The sequence below is a fragment of the Telopea speciosissima genome, chromosome 10 (genome assembly GCF_018873765.1).
Source record: "Telopea speciosissima isolate NSW1024214 ecotype Mountain lineage chromosome 10, Tspe_v1, whole genome shotgun sequence".
NCBI classification, from domain to species: Eukaryota; Viridiplantae; Streptophyta; class Magnoliopsida; order Proteales; family Proteaceae; genus Telopea; species Telopea speciosissima.
Window position 1 is genome coordinate 15,738,613 of NC_057925.1, and position 27,186 is coordinate 15,765,798.

The 27,186-nt window shown below is 39.7% G+C and overlaps 1 protein-coding gene across 1 annotated transcript in view; it reads left to right on the top strand.

The window, feature by feature from the left end:
* Positions 1 to 27,186, top strand: part of LOC122641603 (novel plant SNARE 11-like) — an 81,959-nt gene that overhangs the window by 25,765 nt on the left and 29,008 nt on the right. Inside the window, exons 4-7 of the mRNA XM_043834890.1 lie at positions 8,915 to 9,008; positions 17,965 to 18,002; positions 21,358 to 21,452; positions 22,676 to 22,755. Of these exons, the coding sequence (XP_043690825.1) occupies positions 8,915 to 9,008; positions 17,965 to 18,002; positions 21,358 to 21,452; positions 22,676 to 22,755 (307 nt within the window). The remainder of the gene's footprint in view (positions 1 to 8,914; positions 9,009 to 17,964; positions 18,003 to 21,357; positions 21,453 to 22,675; positions 22,756 to 27,186) is intronic.

Sequence of the window (27,186 nt, forward strand, 5' to 3'; positions counted from 1 at the left end):
TTTACCTTAGATTATAGAAGAACCTAGCCAAAAGTAGATTCCAAATCTCACAACAAACTCACCAGCAGTACAAAACAGCGCTATTTAAACATAGAACAACATAAATTAAGTAAGAGTCAAACCTTAGGTCAATACCCTAAACAACCCAAACAAAACAAAAAACAGCAGGTGGAGCCAGATGGAGTCTGGCATAGGGGCCGGACGTTCGCCTGGTACCTGCAACTCCATATGCCTGCCCAAAACAGAATTGGGGTTTTTTGGCTGGGATGTATGGATCTTGACATGCAAGGTCCCAATTTGATGGTAAGATGTAAAATAAGGTGGGTTGAGAGTATTGGGTTATTTAAACCCAAATACATGTTCCAATTTGGGGATTTACCCAATTATTACCTAAATTTCCTAGGTCTTGGGTTGAATTGAGTTTAATACTCAAAGAAAGAGGGAGAAGGAGAAGAATTCATACCAAAACAAGAATTGGAAATGAGTTCCTACCTGAATTTAGAGTGAAGATGGTAAGGTAGCCCCAAATCCTAGTTTGTAGAAGAATTCCCTTAAGCTAAGCTCTAAGTAGACTCCAAGTTAAGCCTTAGATCTCCTCTTCTCCTTCCTTTCTCTTCTTTTCCCTTTTTCTTCTTTCTCTTCTCTAGAGCTGAATCGGTTTTGGTTTTAGATGGTAGGAAATGAAATAGAAGGCTAAGTATTGTATATATAATAAGTTGTAACTAAGGCTTGTTTGCCTTGGTCCATAGAGAAGTAGTTTATTAGAAGTGTTTTTCTAGACTAATTCTTATAGAATTAACTTACTAAATCACCTATATTTAAGTCATATAAATTATGTCATGTGGCATAAGTGGAAAACCAGTTAGGGTAAACTACAGGAATCTGGATTCCACAATGGGGATGTGGGTCCCACAAGAGGTAATTACCATTCTGCCCCTAATATATTAATTAAGCAATTTTATTATATATGAACATAAAAGAACAGGTTTTTACCTATAATCCAGCCTAGGAAATGGAGAGCTTCTGCATGTGTGCATCCAAGCATGTTTGACACATATAACTCAGATGTAGGCAGCCGGCAGAATCTTCGGACTCAAGAATGGCTAATTGTGTTGCGGAATCCTCCATAGGTGAGTCGATGGACTGGTCCGAATCCACCACTGATGCAGCCCACAACATTGAAGCTAGCATGGGCACTAAACCAGAACCTGAAATCACACAAGTTCCAAAGTTTAAATTTATAGTGGATTTCACAAATACCAAATCAGCCAATCAAGCCTTGATTACAATCAACACCAAATCAGCCAATCAATCCTTGATTGCAATCAATACCAAATCAGCCAAGCAAGGATCCTTGATTGCATTCAGAATGCAATTAGCCATGTTGGGCTCTATTCTCTTAGATCTTCTAAGGATCTTTGGGTGGTTGAGTTGGACTTCCACGTCCTCCACTGCTACCTCTATGCCTGCATCATTCCCTCCTGGTTTAGAATAATTCGACCTCAAACTTAAGTCACCATCTTCAGACGTTCGCCTTCTACCAGGATCAAATGGAAACCAGACAAAGTCATTGGTGATAGTGATATCTCCAATTGAATATAATAGAATTTGTAACTCAACTTCAGATTTGATGGCCATAGCAATTAGATGTTCATGGCTTGAAGAAATGAGGCATTAAAATATGGCTTGTTGACGATGTGTATACTGTGAACAAATTGAAGTATAGACGGGAAAGAAATAACGGCCAAATACGGATCATCATATATATTGATAATGTCAATCCATTGGAACATGTCTTCATTCGTCTTCTCCGCTACATTGTTAACCAATCAGTAAAGAAAGTTGCACAGTTGCAATGGCTCCACATATTGATCCTGATACGGTGCCGTGTTCATCATTTCCTTCATGAAAAAATCTCCAAAAATAGAAAATGATATGCAAGATGGAACCAAATCAAAGACTTGAGAGGTGATCTCCTCGATGGAAAGATCGGTGGTTGTTGGGACTGCTTCTTTGCAAGGAAAACAATCATTTACATTTAATGATGCTGGCTCACCGTGATGTGCTTCTAAAATAGAATTAGGTTCAAGGTTTTCAAAACCACCATGTTCGTCACCGTACTCATCCTGGTACTCGTCAAACTTGGGAGGTTCTCTCCAATCAACCTGGGTGACGAATCGATCGTCGGTAGCTTGTTGGCAAAGTTGTTGATTCTCCACTCCAAGGTTGATCTTTTCAGTTGGAGTTGTATGGTTGCATTTCAACTTTCAAAACCATTTGACCTCTTACTCCTCCTAAGCATGTCGTCATAGTGGTCTCATAGCAAAAGCACGCCTTTCATCTTCTGATGAGGGTGATTGATTGCCTGTGGTGTTTTCCGATCAACTAGACTGACTGGATGAGGCTCGCAAATGCTCCATCTCAAGATTCATTGTAGCAATTTGTTGACGTAGTTGAGCATTCTCGTCTCTCAACATAAAGTCCTCTATGTGACTAGTGTGATCTCCCCTACGCTTTGGAGCCATACTCGCTGCACCATGCTTTGGCTTTGATACCAGAAATGGAGCAGCCTTGTGCCAAGGGTAGGATCGAGCAGGGTCAAGGAGGAAGAAGAACACTCAATCACAAGGTTGGAACTCGCAAGCTCCTCTAAAACTCTCCAATGGAGATTAAATTCAATATTATTCAAAATCTCCCTTTCCTTATTACAGTAGATCCTTTTATAGGATTCCCAAAGCCCAATCTCAATCCCTAAGCCTAAGATTGAGTTTTACTAAAATAAGAACATACTAAATAAAAACATAGCATATTAGGTAAAAACTAATTAAGGATAGGATTAAAAGGTAATCAACTGTAAATCAGTCAATCAATCCTTGATTGCAATCGACACCAAATCATCAATCAACCCTTGATTGCAATCAACACCAAATCAGCCAATCAATCCTTGATTGCAATCAATACCAAATCAGCCAATCAAGCCTTGATTGTAATCAACACCAAATCAGCCAATCAATCCTTGATTGCAATCAATACCAAATCAGCTAAGCAAGGATCCTTGATTGCAGTCAGAATCTAATTAACCATGTTGGGCTCTTATTCTGTTAGATCTTCTTAGGATCTTTGGGTGGTTGAGTTGGACTTCCACGTCCTCCACTGCTGCCTCTATGCCTGCATCATAATGCTTTTGTAAACATATTACCAAGTTGATTGGTAGTAGAAACAAAAGGAGTAACAACCAACTTCTTCATAACAGCATCTCGAACAAAGTGACAATCAACCTTAATATACTTTGTCCTCTCATGAAAAACAAGATTACTTGCTATATAGATAGCGGCTTGATTATCACAAAACATTTGTATAGGCTGTTTGATGGGAAACCCTAATTCTTGGAGTAAGGATTTGACCCAAATAAACTCAGCTGTAGTATGTGCCACAGCTCGATATTCGGCTTCAGCACTAGATCGAGTAATGGTGGTTTGTTTCTTGTTTTTCCAAGTGACCAAGTTTCCACACACAAAGGTACAATAACTAGAAGTAGATTGTCTATCACCATCAGCACCAGCCCAATCAGCATCAGAGAACCCACCCAACCAGATTAGCATTCCAATTAGGTTAATAATAAGACCTTTACCAGGAGCATTCTTCAGATAGCGCAACACATGATAAGCAACATCCCAATGAATTTTCTTTGGACATTGCATAAATTGACTAATAACCCCAACAACAAAGGATATTTCCGGGCGAGTAACTGTAAGATAAATAAGTTTGCCAATTAATCTTTTATATCGATGAACATCTAAAAAATTCTCACCTTCAACGGATCCATGGGAGTATTTGTGGGTTTGGAAGCAAGCATTCCAGTGTCAGTTAGAAGGTCAAGAACATATTTCCTCTGAGATAAGCTAATACTGTTCTTGCTTCACAAAACCTCAATACCAAGAAAATACTTGAGAACACCCAAGTCCTTCATCTGAAAATGTTGATGAAGATATGCTTTAACTTGTGCAATACCAGAAGCATCATTACCAGATATAATGATGTCATCTACATAGACGACCATCACCACCACTTTAGAATTCTGATGGCGAACAAAGACAGAATGGTTAGAGTAACACTGTGAGAACCCGACCTTAGTAACAATGGAGCTGAACTTATCAAACCATAATTTGCCTTGCGAAGTTTGCAAACTTTGGTAGAAGATTCCCCCTGAGCAATGTACCTTGGAGGTTGCTCCATATAGACCTCCTCGAAGATCACCATATAGAAAAGCATTTTTGATATCCATTTGATATAATGGCCAATCAAAATTAACAACCAAGGAAATAAGGATTCGAACAGAGTTCAGACGAGCAACGGGAGAAAAAGTTACACCATAGGTTTGAGTATAGCCTTTTGCAACCAGGTGGGCCTTCAGCAGTTCAACAAAACCATCGGGATTGTACTTGATAGTATAAACCCACCAACACTTAACAAAATCTTTCCTAGCAAGTAACGAAACCAAAGTTCAGGTATTGCGAGATAACAATGCATCCATCTCGGTGTCCATGGAAGATTTCCAACTAGGGTGAGAGAATGCCTCATGGTGGGTGTGAGGGATAAAGTTAGTAGATAATGTGAAAGCAAGTGGGTGATAGTGAGAAGGAAGATGAGAAATGGTTACATAGTGCTCAATAGGATAAACAGGTTTGTGAGTACCAGAGTGAGTACCTTCATGAACAGCAATGGGTAAGTCGATGAAGCCTTCAACATCGGAGTCAGATTGAGTGTCGCGCTGAGCGGCATCCGTTGTCTCACTAGGTAGGACTGGAACAGTAGGAATAGGAGCTGTATCAGAGGCGGGTACAGCCGTACAGGTGGTGGAACCGTGGTAGCAGGTATAGGAGTAGTAGTGGAAGGTAAGGTTGGTGGGCGACGTCGACGACGGTGATAAACCTGAATTGGTGAAGGAATAGGAACAGGAACAGGTATGGGTGGACCCAGAGGATCGTCATTGTGTACTTTAGATGGTTCAGTGGAAGAAGGAAAATAAGGAGTATTTTCAAAAAATGTGACATCTGCACTAATAAATTGTTTGTTGGAAATGGGATCAAAACATTTATACCCTTTATGAGTACGAGAATAACCAAGAAAAAGACATTTAATAGACCGAGGAGATAGTTTATCAACGGTGAGATGAAGAATGTGAATGAAACATACACAACCAAAACACGTGGTAGAGAAGAAAACAAAGGACGATTAGGATGAAGAATAGAAAAAGGAATATTATTTTGTAAAACGGAAGAAGGCATACGATTAATAAGATAATAGGCCATAAGAACGGCATCACACCAAAAACGTTTGGGGACATTCATGTGGATCATAATAGAATGGGCAACTTCAAATAAGTGCCAATTTTTGCGTTCGGCCACCCCATTTTGTTGTGGAGTGTATGGAGAGCTAATTTGGTGAATAATACCATGGGTGAGACAAAATCAGAAATCGCAGATTGAGTGTACTCTAAAGCATTATCTGAACGAAAAAATTTGAATGGATGTGTTAAATTGAGTCCTTATTTCTTGATAAAAAATTTTAGATACAGTACGAAATTGAGTGTGGTCCTTTAATAAATAAACCCAAGTAGAGCGAGAATCATAGTCCACAAAACTAACAAAATAAGAGAATCCTAACCTACTACGAATTCGACACGGACCCCATATATCAGAATGAACCAAAGAGAACAATGAAGAACTTCTAGGTAATGTATTCGCAGGAAAGGATGAACGATGATGTTTGCCTAGTTCACAGACTTCAAATTCAAGGTGAGATATGGACTTGCAACTAGGAACCATTAATTGAAGTTTAGGTAAGGATGGGTGACCAAGTCGTAGATGCCATTGCATGGGAGATGGTATGGTAGTAGATGTAGCAGCAATGGAAGGTCCGGTGCTATGCAGATAATATAGTCCATCGTGCTCAAGCCCTCTACCAATCTTCTTCCTTTTTTGAAGGTCCTGAAACACACAATAAGAAGGATAAAAGAGTTGAGTTTTAGATTGTGAATGTGAGTGATAAAAGGAGAAGAAGATGAAGGAGAAAGAAGAAGAAGAAGTAGACAAGAGAGTAGAGAAGAGAAGAGATCGATTGTAATGGGTTGTGTATGAGAGAGATCTCTCCACACCTATATTACTTCACTAATAGAGTTAAGAATATTACATACACCTCCCTAGGGAGGTAAAAGATGAGAAAAGGTAAAAAAGGAGAAAAATACACAATAAGGCAACTAGACAAAAGGCTAGTTCCCAAACTACCCTTGTCACATATCTTCTAACAACTCTAACAAAAAGGTTACAGAGCAGTTAAGGGATTTAGTAAGTTGACTAACAGAAACAAGATTTAAGGGTAATTTAGGAACATGAAGAACAAGAGAGGAAGTCATGGATGATGTTGGAGAAACAGTACTATGACCAGTTATCTTAGTAGAGGATCCATCAGCAAGAATAACATTGGAAGAGGTTTGAACGGAATTAATGGAAGAAAATAAAATTGACTTACCAGTCATGTGACATGGAGCACCTGAATCGATAAGCCATGAAGTAGAAGAAAGGAAAAATGCAGCATTACTAGGCTGGAGTGGCGGTAGAGGAAGAGGCAGATGTAGCTTCAAGTTGTTGGAGGCGTTTGACTAGCTGGTTGTGATCATCACGAGACATGGAAGATGAAGTTGTTGAACTCTGGTTCATGTCACTGGTAGGTTTCTCAGTAGCAGTGTCAGTGGTGGCAGTATTGACTAGTTCATTTGCCCAATCAGATTTTCCATGCTTGGCCCAACAAGTGTCAACAGTATGATTAGGTACGCCACAATAAGTACACTGGTGGGCAGATTTGTCAACATATTGAGGGCCTGTACCTCGTCCATTAGATGCACTGCCACGGCCTCTAAATTGGCCACAACCACATCCCCGTCCATGATTGACAACAAAGGCTGATTTGTCTTTGGGAATATTATCAGTTTTGGACGGATTAGCCAAATGATTAATACGGGAAAACACTTCATTGAGAGAAGGAACTTTCTCTCTTGTGACTAGTTGACTCTTCACAGACTGGTAGCAGGGTGTAATCTAGCAAGAAATTTCGCAACATGGAACTCAGCTCTTTGTTGCTTTAACTGATCAAGATTAGTGGTAAGAGGCTGATATATCTGTAGTTCTTCAACCATGCCCCATGCCCTTATAACTGGCAAAATACTCTTTTAAGGTTTTATCTCCTTGTTGAAAGTAAAATAATTTCTCATAGAGATCATACATACGTTATTCCAAACATCCTTAGCAAGGGAGTGAAACATAACATTGGAGGCAATAGCAGGTTTAACACTGTTCCACAACCATATCTTGACAATAGAATTTTCACGCATACACTCCTCATGAACTGTGAATGTGGTAGGATCTTTAGGATCACGATCGGGAGGATCATCTGTAATGTATTTCAGTTTGCCCTTGGCATGTATGTAAGCTTGAACTGCCTAGGCCCATAATAAATAAGTTGAAACTCTAGAGAGTTTAATAGTGGTAATCTGAACTTGAACATTATCCGTTGGTGGTTTAGGATCAGCCATAGGTGTAATTTATCAAGTCCAAGTAGAATAGTAGCAGCAACCAATCGGCTGTAGTAGTAGCAGTAACAATCGGCTCTCATTTAGAACCAGATTAGGGTTTATAAACCCAAGATGGCAGCAGTGAATTGCAGCCGGAATAAGAACCAGCAGAGAAAGGGTTGAAGAATCCCAAAAATAATAGCAGAAACCAATCGGCAACAAAAGGATTTGAAAACCTAAGGGTTGCAGAAAAAAAAAGAAAATCCTATCGGTAGAGATAGGATTTAAATAAGGCTGTAAAATTTCAGAACCCGAAATTAGATATGGTGGATCAATTGGAGCAAAGAAAAAGTCTTCACTGTGGAATCGCAGGTAGCAGCAGAATTCCAGAAGTGAATTGCAAGCAGTAGGAGAACCCAGAAAATAAAATTAATCAGCAGAACAATCGCAGGCAGCAGAAGAGCTCTTCGAGTAGGTAACTAAAACTCCAGTCGATCCTTTGGTTCAGGTATGCAGTAGCAGTAGAACCCTAGTTTTCTCTTGAAAACTTCATCTAGGGTATGATTCTCAGAATAAGCAGCATAGGGTGCTGCACCCTTTAAAGAAGAATACTTGTTAGGAGACTCTCAAACCAGTGTCGCAAATCACAGTCAACCTAATGGTTGAGCTCTGGTAGCATGTCACTAAATACACTTGAAGAATACCAAAACCGAGAAGAGGGGAAGAAGATGGGAAGAGAAGAGAGCAGTCAGATGTAACTGTCTCATAAGGCTTGTATTTATAATCTGAAATTACAATGTAAAGGGGAACTCCTATTCAGATTAGGAATTCCTAATCATGATAGGATTCCAAGTTACAATAGGAAAATAACAATAAAACTAACACTAATAATTCAAAGTAAAACCAGGACTAACAACTCGGACTCATAACTAAAATTAGAACTCATTATAAAACACAAAAACCAAATCACTGTTCACGTTACTGTTCACGTGAACAGTGCCACGTGAACAGTACTTAACAATCCCAAATTCAAACTCTTGTATGAAAAATTTTGATCTTTCTTACGTTTCCTGAACTTTTCTAGACTTTCTTAAGTATCAGTATATGTGATGAATAATGGTCTGCAATTTATCATACAAATCTATTGCTTAAAGGCATTAGATAGCAACAACTTTCTCCATTCTGTTTGTGTAATTTGATAAACAACTAAATTATGCTCATGATTGCTTTTAAGTGTGAATTTTATCGTTATCTATGTGGAATTAGTTGTATAAACTACACATGGAAGGCATATCTTTTGACTGATAAAAATATCAAAATATGGTTGTTTATGTTACTTTCCAGGATTATTAAAGAGTTTGATAGAGAAGTCAAGGAAATGGAGAGCCGAAACACTCCAGAGATGAATAGGATGCTCAACGAGAAAAAACAGTCAATGGTATTATTCTGTTACTCCAGTTTTCTGTTTGGCTCAACTTATGCCAACCCATTTCTCATAAATTTTTTAATGACTAATAAGAGAATTTTAATACAATGGTGGAAAACCCCCCGCCCCCTCCCCCTAAAAATGAAAAATATGAAGGCACAAATATGCTGCACAAGGCCCAGAAAACAGTTGTACAAAGGACTGCTTGCTGAGTATGAATTCCACTGAGTACAAAAAATCAGCGCACAGTAATCTCTTTACTGTTGGGCTGACAAAAACAACTATTGGCTTTTAGAGCCACCTTATGTCACAAATATATCATAAGTCAGATTGTTTTTCTCTCTATATATATTCACTAAGTGATAGCATCCAGGGGCAAGGACTCCACAGTCTATGCCCTTATGATCTTTAAGGAACTAAGCATCAATCGTGTAAGTTCCCTTGGCACAAGCCCGTTTACTGATTTTAGTTCACCTCCTTGAGAAACTCAGTCCACATCTCTGTTGGACTGTGGCTGGACTGTGGCTTTCATTTTTGTTGTTACAGATTAAAATAAAGAAACCAGAGAACCGAGAGAGATGGGCGAGAAAGAGATGAAGAAGGGAAAGGAGGACTGTCTAGGTATGTAGAATAGAACTAGCAGTCCCCCCCTCCCCCCCCCCCCCTCCACATCCCTTTATTTACAACAACTCAGATTACATAGAAAAGACAAGATTCCTAATCCTACTAGGAATCATGAACAGAAAGGAAACTCAAATTAACATAGTCTGACTGTAACTAGGATTACAATAGAAACAGGACTGAAGTGTATCTCGATTAGAATAAGTAATATTCTAATTGAGATACTAGACACTGAAACCTAGCCGAGATAAATTTTTAACACTCCCCCTCAAGCTGAAGCGTACAAATCACCTAGACCCAGCTTGGAACAACCTCTTCGAAAAGCAGGCCGAAATAGTGGTTTAGTAAACATGTCACCAAGTTGGTTAGTAGTCGAAACAAATGGAGTAGATACGAACTTCTTCATAACAACATCTCTCACAAAGTGACAATCAACTTCAATGTGTTTTGTCCTCTCATGAAATACCGGATTGCTTGCAATATAAATAGCAGCTTGATTATCACCAAACATCTTCATAGGTTGAGTGGCTGGAAATCCCAATTTCTGAAGCAATGACTTTACCCATATTAATTCAGCTGTAGTATGTGCCATCGCCTGATACTCAACCTCAACACTAGATCTAGCAATAGTAGTTTGTTTCTTGCTCATCCAGGTGACTAAATTACCATCCACAAAGGTACAATAACCAGTTGTAGAATGTCTATCATAAGCCCATTCAGCATCAGAAAACCCTATCAGATTAACACTCTGATTAGGTTGATAAATAAGTCCCTTACCAGGTGCTCCTTTTAGATAAATTAACACACGACAGGCAACATCCCAGTGAAATTTCTTTGGGGTCTGCATAAACTGTAATAACTTTGACAGCAAAGGATATATTTGGTCGAGTAACAGTATGATAAATAAGTTTCCCAACTAATCTTCTATACCGATGTACATCTTTAAAATCTTCACTCTTATTGGAACCAAACTTTTGATGAGGATCCATGGGAGTATCTTCCGGTTAGGAAGCAAACATTCTAGTTTCAGATAGAAGGTGAAGTACATATTTCCTTTGTGATAAACTAACTCCTTTCTTGCTCCGTAAAACTGCAATACCAAGAAAATACTTGAGAATACCCAAGTCTTTCATTTGAAAATGATAATGAAGATAGGATTTAACTTGAGCAATACTAGAAGCATCATTACCAGATATGTAATATCATCCATATAAACAACCATCACAACAACTTTCTAATTCTGGCGGCGAACAAAGATAGAATGATCAGAATAACACTGTGAGAACCCAAACTGAGTTACAATGGATCTGAACTTATCAAACCATGCTCCTGGAGATTGTTTCAACCCATAGATTGCCTTATAAAGCTTACATACTTTGGTGGAATTCTCTCCTAGAGCATCATACCTTGGATGTTGCTCCAGATTAACCTCCTCTTGAAGATTACCATAGTAAAATGCATTTTTAATATCCATCTAATGCAAGGGCCAATCTAAGTTGACAGCCAAAGAGATAAGAACACGAACAAGATTTAAGCGGGCGACAAGCGAGAAGGTTTGAAAATAATCAACACCATAAGTTTGAGTATAGCCTTTAGCAACCAAACTTGCCTTAAGCCGCTTAATAGAACCATCCGGATTGTATTTGATAGTATAAACCCATCGACATTTGACAAGATCTTTCCCAGTAGGTAATGTGACCAAAGTCCAAGTCTTTCTAGACAATAAAGTATCCATTTCTATATCCATCACTGCCTTCTACCCAGGATGAGAAAAAGCCTCATGGTGGGTTTTGGGAACAATGTTAGTACATAAAACGGATGCAAGTGTGTAAAGGTGGGAAGGAATATGAGAAATAGATACATATTGCTCAATAGGTTAAATAGTCAAGGATTTGTGGGATTTCTGAGTACAAGAATGAGTACCTTTACGAACAATGACTAGTAAGTCGGAGGAGACTTCAAAATCAGAATCAGATTGATTGGGTGGAGCGACATCTGTAGTGGTGGATGGCATCTCCAGAACACTGGTAGCAGAGGGTAATGCATCAAGAACATTTGTATCTGGTATAGTAGTAGTGTGAACAATGTGAAAAGGTGAAATAGATCCATTACCAGAAGATGGATGAACTGTCTTACAACTTTTCGCAAAAAGACAAGGTTTACAATGAAAAACATGGTTAATAGGAAAAGAGGTAAATAAATGTGGCAACAGTTTCCTCATAACAGAAAAAGAAGGGTGTCCCAAACGCTGATGCCAAAACAAAATATCCTCCTGTGTACGTCTGCCATGTTGCCCACACACATAAGATTGAGCTTTCGCAACAGGGGAAGCACAAGTGTCCAGAACATATACTCCATCTGCTTTACGTCCACTGCCAATCACCCTCTTCGTCACCAAATCCTGAAAGAGACAATGGGTAGGAAAAAAAGTGACAAAGCAGTTCAAAGATTTAGTCAATTGGCTAATTGAAAGAAGATTAGTAGCAAAGTTGGGAACATGAAAGACGGACTTTAAAGGGATAAATGGAGTAACTTGGACATCTCCCTTACCCGAAATGGAAGAAAGGGAACCTCAACAATTTTTACCTTATCTTTCCCAGAACAAACAGAGTAGGAATTATAAAGTTGAGACCTACCAGTCATATGGTCTGTGGCCTCTGAGTCAATGACCCAAGGAGTAGTACCAGAAGAGGTAGAGACCTGTAGAGCAATGAAAGTAGTGGTAGCAGTAGAGGAGGAACCATCCAAGTGGGCTACAATCTGGCGAAAAGCAGTTATGTCTTCCTTGGAGAGGGAGGATGGATCAGACTCATGAACTCCAACGTGGGCCTTAGGCCCATTCTTCTTCTGTCCTTTCTGTCCTCCAGATGAAGTAGAGGATGGTTTCCCATGAAGATCCCAATAAAACTCCTTATGCCCAGACTTGCCACAATAGTCACAGGCGAATTGACCTTTACCAACCCCCTTAGTGAAGGGAGTACAGTCCTGAGGAGTGGATGAAACAAGAGCAGAGCGCTCAACAGTGGGGGTGGTCTCCATAGCATCTCTACGGGTCTCCTCACTCTGTAGATAACCACACACCTCGTCTAGGGAGGGAAGACTTGGTTGGCCAAGGATCTGCACCCTTAAAGGTTCAAGTTCAGGGTTAAGACCTCCAAGAAGGAACAAGACCCTCTCCTTCTCAAACAACTGATGCACTTTAGGCTTATCAACAGGACACAGCTGGAGGTCTCTGTAGTGATCATACTCCTCCCAAAGTCCCACGACAAGACTATAGTACTCAGAGATACTTTTGTCACCCTGGTGCAAGCTAACAATCTGTTGGAGAAGTTGATAAACCTTTGTAGAGTCCCCTCCTCTATCGAAAATACGAGCAATACTATCCCAATTGTCTTTGGCAATCTCCTTGCTCATAAACCTTCTTTCAATCTCTGGCTTCATCGAAAAAATAAGCCAAGTCATCACAAGGGAGTTCTCGGTTTCCCATTTGGAGTAACCTAGAGCAGTGAAGGAAGGAGCCTTAAAGCTCCCAGATATGTATCCCAACTTCCCCCTACTCCGTAGAATGAGCTTCATAGACCGTGACCATTCCAAGTAATTATGATTGTCAAGGTTGCTGCAACAGTTGTGATCTCAGATGTCTCAACAGTTTTTTCACCCATTGTGACTTCAAAGTAAACCCTTGGGGGGCCAAACAACAGCACCGCAAGTAAAAACATTTGGTTCTCAAGAAACAGTAGCAAAAACAGAAACAAACCAGTCCAAAAAACCTTGATATAGCTTGTAGAACTTCACACAATCATCAACCAGCAGCGGAGTAAAAAGGAATAACCTTCCTTACCAAGAAACGATAGTAGATAGCCCAAAAAATCTCCCAAACCAAGCTCTATTGAAGAGCTCTGTCAAATCAACAACTCTGGCTGGCGGAAAAAAGAGCACAAATGGCCTAGCCGAAATGCAGTTCTGACCCTTAGCAGCTTCCAATAGGCTTGAGGGGATACAAGGGGAAGAAAAAGGACTTCCAAACGAAACTCGAGCACTTGGTTGCTCTCCATTTGGATTGCAAACAAGAGAGAAACAGATCTGAGAAAGTATTCTAGGTTTTCCTTCAAAGACCAACAAGAAACAAGGGAAAGGATTTGCTTTGCACCTTCCAAACAGCCTTCTATCACCACTCCAGGAGCAAGATGCTCTGATACCATGTTAAGTTTTAGAAAGGAAGAAGAAGAGAGGAGCAAACACGATTAGGGGATAATGTGTTATGTCTCAAACTAGAGACTAACTTGCTTATATTGAAAAGAATGAGTAATTACACAGAGGCCCCTGGCCTTATACAAATAATAAAAGAAACCTAAAAAACATGGGGTTATGTACAAGAATACCCCTGAAACTGCTATTCTTAACAATTGAGATCTTTGATTTTTGTCTCACTCATGCTATAATTCACCAAACTAGTTGTTCATACACTCCACAACAGAATGGGGTGGCTGAACGCAAGAACAAACACTTACTAGAAGTTGCCCGATCTATTATGCTTAACATGAATTCCCAAATGTTTTTGGTGTGATGCGGTCCTTACTGCTTGTTACCTTATTAAACACATGCCGTCGTCTGTCTTAAAAATTCCTTTTTCTATTCTTTATTTTGATCATCCTTTGTTTTCTTCCCCACCATGGGTCTTTGGTTGTATGTGCTTTGTTCACAAGCTCCAACCTGCTATTGATAAATTATCTCCTCGGTTTATTAAATGTATTTTTCTTGGTTACTCCATAACCAAGAAAGGGTATAAATGTTTTGACCCAGTCTCTAGTAAACAGTTTATTAGTGTTGATGTCACATTTTTTGAAATACTCCTTATTTTTCTCCTTGTTCTTCTTTATGAAGATCTTTTGGGTCTACCCCTACCAGTTCCCATTCCCATACCTACCGTAACACCCACCACCACTACCATTACTACTGTCTCGGACACCACTGTACCTACCGCTGTTCTCAGTGTTATCGACGATGCCATCCACATTCCCTACCTACCGTACCACCCACCACCACTACTATTACTACTGTCTTGGACACCACAGTACCTACCGCTGTTCCCAGTGTCCAGATGGTGTCATCCATTATTGCAAATGCTGCTCCTCCATCCAGTTAGTCTAATCCTGATGCTGAAGGCTTTGTCGACTTACCAGTCGTTATTCATAAAGTTAGTCGTTCTTGTACTCAAAAATCCCACAAGTCTTTAACCGTTTACCTTAGCAGTATGTCTCCATTTCACATCTTCCATCCCACTATCACTCACTTGCTTATGCTCTATCTACTAACTTTGTTCCTAAAACCCACCATGAGGCTTTTTCTTACCCTGACTGGAAGGCTGCAATGGACACAGAGATGGATGCTTTATTATCTAGAAATACTTGGACCCTGGTTCCATTACCTATTGGGAAGGATCTAGTTAAGTGTTGGTTGGTCTATCCTCTATACTATCAAATATAATCTGGATGGTTCTGTTGAGCGGCTTAAAGCCCGGTTGGTTGCCAAAGGCTATACTCAAACTTATGGTGTTGATTACTTTGAGACTTTCTTGCGTGTTGCCCACTTGAATTTTGTTCGTATTCTTATTTCTCTGGCTGTCAACTTCGACTGACCATTGTATCAGATGGATATCAAAAATGCTTTTCTTTATGATGATCTTCAAGAGGAGGTTTATATGGAGTAATCTCCAGGGTATGTTGCTCAGGGTGAGAATTCTACTAAAGTATTCAAGCTTCATAAGACAATCTATGGATTGAAACAATCTCCAAGAGCATGGTTTGATAAGTTCAGTTCCATTGCCACTCAGTTTGGTTTTTCATAGTGTTATTCAGACCACATTCTGTGTTTGTTCGTCGCCAGAGTTCAAAGGTGGTGGTGATGGTAGTTTATGTGGATGATATCATTATATCTGGTAATGATGCTTCTAGTATTGCTCAAGTTAAATCATATCTTCTTCGGCATTTTCAGATGAAAGATTTGGGCGTTCTCAAGTACTTCCTTGGTATTGAAGTTTTACGAAGCAAGAAAGGTGTTTGCTTATCTCAAAGGAAATATGTTATTGACCTTCTATTTGACACTGGAATGCTTGCTTCCAAATCAGCAGCTACTCCCATGGATCCCCATCACAAGCTTGGGACTAGTGAGAGTGAGGACTTTACAGATGCTCGGTATAGAAGATTAGTTGGGAAACTCATTTACCTTACTGTTATTCTGCCAGATGCCCAGATATATCCTTTGTTGTTAGAGTTATTAGTCAGTTTATGCAAACTCCGAAGAAGATTCACTGGGATGCCGCTTGCCGTGTGTTACGATATCTAAAAGGTGCTTTTGGCAAAGGTCTCATTTATCGACCTAATCAGAATGCTAGTGTGGTTGGGTTTTCTAATACTGATTGGGATGGTGCTGATGATGATAGGTATTCTACTACTGATTATTGTACCTTTGTGGGAGGTAATTTAGTCACCTGGAAAAGCAAGAAACAAACTACTGTTGCTAGGTGGAGTGCTAAGGCTGAGTATCGGGCGATGGCACATTCTACAACCCAGTTGATGTGGATAAAATCATTGCTTTAGGAGTTAGGGTTTCCTATTTCTCAAGCTATGAAGATGTTTTTTGACAATCAAGCTGATATTTATATTGCAAGCAATCCGGTATTTCATGAGAGGGCAAAGCACATTGAGGTTGATTGTAATTTTGTTCGGGATGCTGTTATGAAGAAGTTGATTTCTACTCCATTTGTTTCAATTGCAAATCAACTTGGTGTTGTATTTACCATGCTGCTGTTTGGACTTGCTTTTCGATGAAGTTGTTTCAAGCTGGGTCTGGGTGATTTATATGCTCCAGCTTGAGGGGGAGTGTTTAAGTGTATCGAGCTTATAGGGTTGAGGAGGAATCTCGATTAGAAGATTCCATTATTCTAATCGCTATTCCTCTGTATGTGGTTCTATGGTTATGTTGGTTTATAATTAGGTTCAGACTAATTTCTATTTTCATTCTCCTATTGTAACTAGGTGTTATAGTATGGATCCTAATCTGATTAGGAGTCCTCTTTTGTAATCTGGTTTATATATAAATAAAGGCAGTGAAGGGAGGCTGTGTTTATCAATTATTCTCACAGCTCTCTTCCTCGCTTCTCTTCTCCTCTTCTCCTATTCTCGGTTCTGGTTCTTTAAGCAAGTATTAAGTTACAAATCTAACCATAGCATACTGACGTTAATTAACCTTTTAATAGATAGGCATCAATTGGATTGCCCTTGCCAAATTTTATGGTTAATCTTGTCCTTCTTGCGCGCCATGCACCAAACATGTTTTTCTTTTTAATTTTCTTTTGTCAAGCAAGAGAGACTTGGTCTGATTGTTCTGACCATAGATTAGATAGTGGTTCATTTAGTTTTGGCTGTGTTAATCAGAATGCCAAACTCATTTATATGAGCCATTATGTATTGGACATTTTGTATTACTACTCTCCTAAAAATTGAACAAATTTGTCTTATGAGCTGTCATATGGTGAAATACTTTCAAACTAAAACTTACCATGTAAGTAGAAGATAATGTAAGTAATGTATCAATAAAGTTAATGCAAATGTTATTTGGAAAAAAAAAAAAAAACACACACAAGATGCTGCGACAAGATTTTTCTCTAAAATGTTTCTACAAGGAAACTCTTTCCAGGTCTAAAATATATTATGGTGAATATAAGAATGCGAAAAGCATCTCTGAGCTGCCGGTGGAGGCTACGCCAGCAGCTCCTATCTTTATCTCTCCCCTCCTGCCCCCTATAAGAATATAACATTTTTCCAAACATATATAAGGGCAGACTGTGTCTTTGTCTAACTATTGTATCAATTCATCAAAATATACAAGGAAAATAAATATTCTTTATACAGATAATATCTCAGAGATCTTTTAGAAAATATATTATCATGTTGCATGCGTATGTCTGTTATCTTACTGATGGTCATTTAGCAGAAAATCTTAGTTGGCATTAGGCATTTGTCAATGCTTGTAAGGCACGAGAAAACACTGTGGTACACATAGAAGTAGGGATAGAGCTAAAATTTCAGCTCCTAGCCTCACCCATAGATGGTGGCTTCCCCCCCTGCAGGGACAGAAATCCTGGCTCTGCCCTACTTGGCAATGTTTACTTTAATCCTAATGTACAAATGGTTCTGGGGAAACTGTTAATCAAAACCTAAGCAAAAAGTGCACGTCTCATAGAGGATATCCAAATTCATGAAGATATCCTATTTCAAACTGTAATAAGTATATGTCATTAAAACAATCCAACTTCAAACTAACTCGTAATGTTATCGTTTTGCAGGTTAAAGAACTGAACTCTTATGTTTCTCTGAAGAAGCAGTGAGTTGTCAACTGTCTTACCAGTAATTACATATGTCAAGAATAATGTGTATGTATTGGGGGGGGGAGGGGTTTGTAATTAATTTTTATATTCAGGGGGTATGCACAAATACACCTAAGTAGGGGGATCTACTTGTAATTACAGAAACTTCTAATTTAATAGATATAAGTCATGGCAGCCGATTAGGGAATTCTTCCCTAGTCGGTCTGCTCTCTCCTACTCTCTACTTTTTTCTCTTCTTCATTCTTCTTTTCTTTTCTTCTTTTTTTTTTTTTTTTTTTTTTAACCCTAACTTCTCTGGATTTCTTTAAACTGATTTTTAAAAGATAATTAACTACCTAAGTCTTATAATTATGTTATGATTTAAACCTAATAGGCCATAAATGTAGGCCCGGGCTTGTTGGCACACAGGCAGCCCCAGACCACAAAGGGTGTGGGTCCCACTAGGGTAAATTTACCTTTTTGCCCCCATATATTATTAAAGGTACAGTCTTGTTTGTAAAGACAGATTCTTACCTAAACCAGCCTGGGAAATTGTGAGGTTCTGTATATGCTCGATCCAGCATGTTTGAAGCTGATGTGCTGGGACCTAGCAGGATCTTTAGATTCGAGGATGGCTAGCTGTGCTGTCTCCTCAGAATCCTCCATAGGCGAGTGAATGGATTGCTCCAAATCCACCACCGATGCAGCCCACAACATAGAGGCAAGCATGGACACTGAACCAGAACCTGTAATCACACAAGTTCGAAAAAGTCCAATTTAGAGGTGGGTTTCACACTTTGGAACCCTAGAAAGGTAGAGGGTTCCATTAGAGGCTGTACTATATGAGATATTACACATTATGCATTCTTTGGAGTTACATTCTTCAAACCAAACACATATGGAGGGAGTTTAGGAGCTGCTGAAGTGGATTGAAGCCCTAGAAGGTGTATACCAAGTTACCGCCAGCTTTTGGATTGTTTGTTTCGATTCTACCTCATTTCTCCACTATTTGGGATGAGACCAAGTGCACCTGAATCAACTAAGGGTACCCTTTCAGACCCCCAACCACTCAGTTGTTGAGAGGAGTGTTTATTCGCTGGAAGGTGCATTGAAGCCTTTGGAGACAAACCCAAAATTTCTGCCAGCCATGGTATGTCTCAGTTTCGATTATGCCTCTTGGCAGGCTGTTTTGCCTTAAAGCTAGGCTCATTTGAGTCGCCTAGAAGTGTTCTTTTGAAGCCCTAAGAGCTCGGTTCTTGAAGGGGGAAGATTGGAGAGTGTTGCTCTCTTTTTTTGCTGCTGTACAGGTATCGTCGGCTCTGTTTTTTGCTCACTGTTTGAACTTTTTGGAAGATGGATGCCTTGGATGCTTATTAGTTAATGAGAATGAGGTGTTAGTTTGATTTGGAGTTATTTGTCCATTGGTTTGCCTCCTTTGTTTGGGTTGAATATACTCCCCATTTGAACAGAACTACCCTTATACAAAATATTCTAACAACTCTAACAGAGAGGTGTGTCTAGAGTGTTGTGTGATCGGCGTATTCCTTTAAAGCTTAAGGGAAAATTATATCGAATTGTCATATGACCGGTTATGATGTATGGTGCGGAATGTTGGGCAGTTAAGAAGCATCAAATAGATAAACTAATTGCAGAAGAGATGAGGATGTTGAGATGGATGTGTGGCAAAACTAGGAAGGATAAAGGAATGAACATATTAGAGATGATTTGGGAGTAGCTACGATACATGATAAGCTACGCGAAAGTCGTTTGAAGTGGCATGGACATGTGCTACGGAGGCCTTGGGATGATCCTGTATAGAGGACTGATTTTGTTCTAAAAGAGCCAGGGACATACGCAAATTAACCATAGGAGGAGTGGTAAGCAAAGACATGCATAGCTTAGGACTTGTATCTTGTATGACTTCGAATAAAGCTGAATGGAGAGCAAGGATCCATGTAGCCGATCCCATTTAGTTGTGATAAGGCTATGTTTTTGTTGTTGTTGTTATGGGAGAGAGGATTAGGATTGTGAAAGAAAAAAATGAAAACAATTAGAACAACCTTCTCTAATTAATTCTGGAAAAAAAATCAGCATTGATGTGGATCCAATGCACATTTTATGATTTTTACTAGTCCTGAATAACAGAATGCTTGGAAAGTCACAAATCTAACACAAGCAATAAAATAAAATTGAATTGGGTTTTCCATACAAAATAATGTTGAGAGTCCACCTTGGAGATGTGGTGCAGAATTTTCCTGAAGCTACCATGAAGCGGCATGCAAGTTGAGGACTTATTGTTGATGTATACATTGACACTGCCCTTCCCTAAGAGTTCGAGCTTTTAGGTGAAATGGTAATGAACATGGTATCAGAGCAGGGAGGTCTAGTGTTTGACTCCTGAGAAGTGCATCGGAAGAGTTTTCCCAATATTTCTTCTCCCTAGGTGCCACGCGAAGGGAATGCCACGTGAGCTCCACGTGCAAGGACCATGGGATCTTGGCCTGCACGTGCAGGGAGTGTTGATGTATACATTGACACTGCCCTTCCCTAACAGTTTGAGTTTATAGGTGAAACGGTAGCGAGCACTTATAGCCCTAAATAAAAGAGTCTTGCAATCCTTAATCTTCAGGCTTGAGGAGCATGAACATACAAAACCAAGCACATCTGGCCTAACTAAAGTTTCTTATTGGCCAATTATGTTACTCTTCTTTCCATGTGTGTTACTGTAGTTTTTCCTAGGTGAAAGACATCTCAGTCATCATTCATGTCTTCTGCCAATTTCCTACCGGCAAAAGATAATAGTCCCAGATCTTTTGCTATTATCTGAATCCGCATTCCCACCGCACCCAAAAAAAAGAAAAAAATCCAGTATGTAAGTCTTACCTTTATCTTTTGACTTCCTTCTGGCTTACATTTTGAAATCATTACAGCAGAACTTTTCATGGATTGTGATTTGTTTCAAGCAGCTTGATCATCTCCGTTGAATGGTTTTTTCAATCGTTTTTTTTAAGGCAATAGGTTTGTCCAGATTTACTTATTATGCAGGGAAACTCTTTCACAGTTTCTGAAATATTCTTCGCTTATTTTTGAAATATTTTTGATTGCCTCATTGTTTTGATCTTTTAAGAACTTAATTTGACAGATTACTGACAAATCAGTTTATTCAAACATAAATAGAGGAAACAATAACGACGGTTCTCCGTTTCTTTTTCATGATAATTATCTGTTTTTTCATACTTATTTGATTTCTGCTGTTATTCTTAGTTGGGATTTTATTTGTAAATCACTATAATCACTATAGTCTCTTCGACTGATTGGTTTTGTTGCCCTTGATCTTTCTGATTGTGTTTTTCAATCATTTTGTACGTACAGATATGCTAGCAAGCTTGAAAACAAACGTGCAGACCTTTTCGAAGGGCCTCAAGGTGGAGGCAGTATTGGCGAAGAGAACATTTTGCTGGCTTCTTGTAAGTATGTTCCCTTCTTTTCATGATTCAAGCATGTTTCTGTTATCTTTTTCATGCAGATTAAATACATTTCCATTTTCCCCACAGTTATTTCAATCACTTTATATCGGAAGGCATTTTTTTCCTTTTCAATTGTATGAGGAAGTGCAAGTTACTTTTATTTAAGTGAAGGTTTTTCTTCTTTCCCTATTTTATTTATTTTAACTTCATTAGCTTTGGCTTTTAACGTTCTTCTGTTTCTAGTAGTTAATGCACACGGTATAATTCTTATGAAAATTCCAGATTTATTTTGCATGTAAAGAAAATCTATAGTGCTTGCTTTTTGTGTCCCTTCAGTCCCACATCGATTAGCCCTGAAACTTTCTGTCCCCTCATATACCTGTGAGTCCCTCAACCCAAAAGCTCGAACCATTAGGTGGAGGAACTCACAGATATATGAGGGGACAGAAGGTCTCAGTTGTAACTGATGTGGGACCATTCTCCCAACACTTCCCCTCACGTGTAAGTAGGACGAAACTGTGTACACGTGCACAGATGAACAGAGGTAGGTCTAGAGACACCTGCAGCAGAACTGGAGAAAACCTGCTCTAATACCATGTTATAACCGCTTTCCCAAGGCTCAAGCTGTTACGTAAGGCTACAACAATGTATATCAACATCCTCCTCCCCCCCCCCCAAGCCGCACATTCAAGTCCCCCTACACACACAGCTCCGCAAGTGACACCAAAGGGCACAACAACACATAACACAAACCCCTCGCACTTACCAGGGATCGAACACCTGACCTCCTGGCTCTGATACCATGTAAATATCCAACCCAAAAGCTTGGACTATTGGGTGGAGGGACTCACAGGTATATGAGGGACAGAAGGTCTCAGGGGTAGCCAATGTGGGACTATTCTCCCAACAACTTCTTTCTTGAGAATGTTGATGCCGATGCTGATGCTGATGCTGAAATGGATCATTTATACGAATGAGGCATATATCAATGGTCTATGCTGCCTTGCAAGTCCTAGCACCATATATTATTTGTTTTACAGAGCTGATGCTGTCATGAGCATCCATTGAAATTTTGAACTGATTGTACATTGTGCAGATCTTGTGAAAACTCCCTTGATGCAATAGGCCTATATTTCAAATCCTTAAGACGAAAGCCTTTGTATAGTTAGAGATAACCAAACCCCATCGTTCTAACTGGACAAGACATGGCCTGTTATCTGCAGCTATGACCAATGAACAGTTAACCAATACTGGAAATCAGATGATGGACGAGACAGATCAGGCAATTGAGCGTTCTAAAAAGGTTAGCATCCTATTTCTCAGATCTGTATGCTATTGGATAGAGAAGGATTGGCTGTTGCCACTTGTTTAAACCTTCCGTTTTTCTTTTCCATTATGTGAGCATGAAAAGGCTTAGTTGATTTTGAAAAGAAACTGTGTGGTATTGAATCTGTTTCAGAGTCTACATGTTGTAGATTCTGTTGATATCTTTTTTTTCCCCTGATTTTATATGCAACAAATAAATGAAACACTTGGTTTTCAATAGTTCAGTTTTTGTGATTTCATTATCTTGCACTTCTTTTTGCTTTTTTGCTAAAGGTCAAAAAATGAAATTAAAAGACAAAATAAAAGGGTTATAGAATTAATCCAGGCATATACCCAGATGGAGATATAATATTGTTAGAATCTGAGAAGAAGAGTAATAGAGCTGAAGTGCTTGAATGATGAATGAGATCAGTCAAGCTTCTATTTATAAAGAGTCACTTAGAAGTGAAATTACACAGCTACCCCTACTCTAATTAACTCTAATATTTAGAGTTATTAGATAGGGGAAAAAGGGAAATAAAGAAAGGGAACATTACATAATAGAATACCAAGTATACCCCCACAGTATACATCATACAATTCAACACTCCCCCTCAAGTTGGAGCATAGATATCAATCATGCCCAACTTGGATACAAAAGGATGAAATAACTTTCCACTCAGCCACTTAGTGAATACATCAGCAAGTTGATCTTTAGGCTCACGGAGGGAACACAAATAAGACCACTTTCAAGCTTTTCCTTCATGAAGTGTCTGTCAATCTCCACATGTTTAGTACAGTTATGCTGAAGTGGATTGTGGGCTGTGCTAATTGCAGCCTTGTTTTCACGATATAACATCATAAGAAGAGGAGTAGGAACACTAATGTCTTGTAGTAAACCTCGAATCCATAACAACTCACAAATGCCTTGGGCCATTGCACGAAATTCATCTTCGGCACTTGATCTGGCCACCACATTTTGCTTCTTGCTGTGCCATGTAACTAGATTACCTCCAACAAAGGTGCAATACCATGTCACTAACTTACGATCAGGAGAGCCTCCCTAATCAGCATCTGTATAGGCTTCAACCCTCAAGTGATCATGTGGGGATAAGAGAATATCTTTCCCTGGAGCTGCCTTCAAGAAACGGAGAATGCGAAGAACAGCCTCCATGTGTGTGGAATAGGGATCATGCATGAACTGGCTTACAAGGCTCACAGCAAAGGCAATGTCAGGTCGTTTGTGAGTTAAGTAGACCAGTTTTCCTACCAACCTCTGATAACGACCTCTTTCAACTGGTTCTCCATCACTTTCCTTTAGCCTGGTGTTAGCTTTAAGACGAATATCACTTGGATGACAACCCAATGGCCTTGTCTTTGATAAAAGTTCTAGGATGTATTTCCTCTGGGAAAAATAGATGCCTTTTGATGATCTGGAAACTTCTCCCAAGAAAATACTTGAGCTTTCCTAGGTCCTTGATCTCAAACTCACGTCCGAGGAACTCCTTAAGGTGATTTATCTCCTCACTGTCATTTCTAGTCACAACTATGTCTTCTACATATACAATAAGGATTGTGACCTTATCACCATGACGTTTGATAAACAAAGTGTGATCAGCATTGCTTTGTTTGAACCCCACAGATGTCATAGCCTTATAAAATCTACCAAACCAAGCTCTAGGAGATTGTTTGAGGCCATATAGAGCATGCTTCAACTTGCAAACTTGGCCACTGGTTGTGTCAGAGGAAAAACCAAGAGGAACTTCCATGTAAACTTCCTCTTCAAGCTCTCCAGGGAGGAAAGCATTTTTCACATCAAGTTACTGTAGATCCCATCCTAGATTCACAGCACATGACAATAAAACTCTAACTGTGTTCAGCTTGGCAACTGGGGTAAAGGTCTCCTGGTAATCAATCCCATAGGTTTGAGTGAATCCTTTAGCCACAAGTCTTGCCTTGTATTTGTCCACACTGCCATCAATTTTTTGCTTGACCACAAACACCCACTTGTACCCAACTGGTTTCTTCCCTGGACGAAAAGCTACAATGTCCCATGTGTTGTTTTTCTTGAAGGCATTCATTTCTTCTACCATGGCTGCTTTCCACTTCAAATCTATAAGGGCCTCCTACCAATTGTGTGGAATACCAACAGAGGAAAGAGAAGAAACAAATGCACGATAGGAAGTAGATAATGCATCATAAGAAACAACATAAGATATGGGGTGTTGAGTGCAAGCCTAGTGCCTTTAAGATGAACAATAGGTAAATCAAGATCAAGAGAAGGTTGAGGAGAAGAGGGATTACCAGTGGAGCTCGGTTCTGGCTCAAGAGGCTCCAATTGGACAGGTTCAGGTGTTTTTGTGGTATTGATCTCAACTTGCTTGTTCTTCTTTAACTTCTTCCGATAAAAGGTTGTGAGGTTGGGATCATCTATCAACTTCTTGTTAACCTGAGTAGTAGGCTCCCCCTGTGTTGGAATCTCAGTATGATATGAGGAAAAAACTCATGGAAAGCCACATCTTCACTATTACTAGTACTCTCCCCCTGAAAAGGAGGCGGGGAATAGTAGGAAACTGACTCATAAAAGATAACATCCATACTCACCATAGTACGGCGAGTAGGAGGAAAGTAGCACCGATAACCCTTCTGGGTTAGAGAATACCCAAGAAAAATACACCGTGGCCCACGTGGTTCAAACTTGCTAGGAGAATGTGTGTCACGGACATAACAAACACATCCAAAAGTGCGGGGAGGAACAATAAAAGAGGAAGACCCCTCCAGTATGGCAGTATCTCAATAGGAGATCGAACACCCAAAAAACGAGTAGGCATGCGGTTTATGAGATAAGTAGCGGTAAGAACAACATTACTCCAATATTGGAAAGGGACATGGTGAGTAAACATGAGAGTAGGGGCTACTTCCAAGAGGTGGTGGTTCTTTCTTTCGGCCACCCCATTTTATGAAGGGGTGTCGACACAACTGGTTTGGTGAATAATGCCATGATCAGCTAGGTATTTTTTGAACTGGCCCTCTGTGTACTCAGTACCATTATCACTCCTAAGAATTTTAATGGTAGCTTGGTACTGGGTTTGAACCATTTTATGGAATAGCTGAAAACAACGAAATACCTCACTCTTATAAACCTAAGTAAGACGAGAATGGCAAGCTATAAAAGTAACAAACCAACGATCACCAGAAATGGAAGTACGACGAGAGGGACCCCACACATCAGTATGAACCAAATGAAAAACAGCACTACTTCTTTGATTAGTACGAGAATAAGTAGAACGAGTTTGTTTAGCCATAACATAGGCTTCACAAAAAAACTCAGTTTAATTACATTCTTGAACTAGTTTAGGAAACAAAATAGATAAAATCCCTAAGGGGGGATGACCTAAACGGTAGTGCCATTGATACAAAGTAGTAGAAAATGCATACGAAAGCTGAGGATGAGGAGAATGAAGCTGAGAAGGGAAGTCTGTTGATGTAGAAGTGCCCTTAAGCAAGTAGAGACCTCCATGCACCCTACCCAATCCAATCGTCCTCCCATGTGCCAGATCCTGGAAAACACAATGATTAGGATAAAATGTTACTTTACAGTTCAAATCTCGGGTCAAACTACTAATAGAAAGAAGATTAGTAGTAAAGTTAGGAATATGTAGAACTGAAGATAGGTTAAGAGAGGGAGAGCAGCTTATGGAACCCTTCCCAGATATTGAAGAGAGGGTGCCATCTGCTACTCGAACTTTGTCTTTACCAGATGAAGGGAAATAATTATGAAATAGATTGGAAGAACCTGTCACGTGGTCAATGGCACCGGAGTCTATAACCACGGAGTAGAAACAACCGATGCACAATGACCACCGAAAGGAATACCTGACTGGGCAAAATGGGAACCTGAAGTTGTTGGTGCATTGGCAGTGGAGGATGCAACAAAAGCAGATGAAGCCCTCAACATGCGACGGAAGGCCTGTAGCTCCTCTGGGGAAAGACCCACATCAGTAGGAGGTGAAGTGTCAACTGTCTCTATGTGATGAGCTTTTGGTCTTGGGTTTACCCTTGGCTGCACGTTTGGCTTCAAAGTCAGCTGGCTTCCTATGAAGCTTCCAACAAGTAGCCTTTGTATGAAATGGTTTGTTGCAATGCTCACATCAAACAGCCTCTTTCGAAGAAGCACCCAAATGAACTGAAATCTCAATAGTGGGAGTAGGGCTGGCCCCAACTTGGAGGGCTGATTGGTCAATGGTAGGAGCGTGCAACATAACAGCTCGGCGACTCTCCTCTGTGAGGACCAATGCATAGGACTGCTCCAAAGAAGGAAAAGGAACTCTACTCAAAATTTAAACTCGAATCTGATCGTACTCGACATTCAAACCAGCAAGGAAATCATACACTCGAATCTTGTCCACATGCTTGCAATATGCAGCAA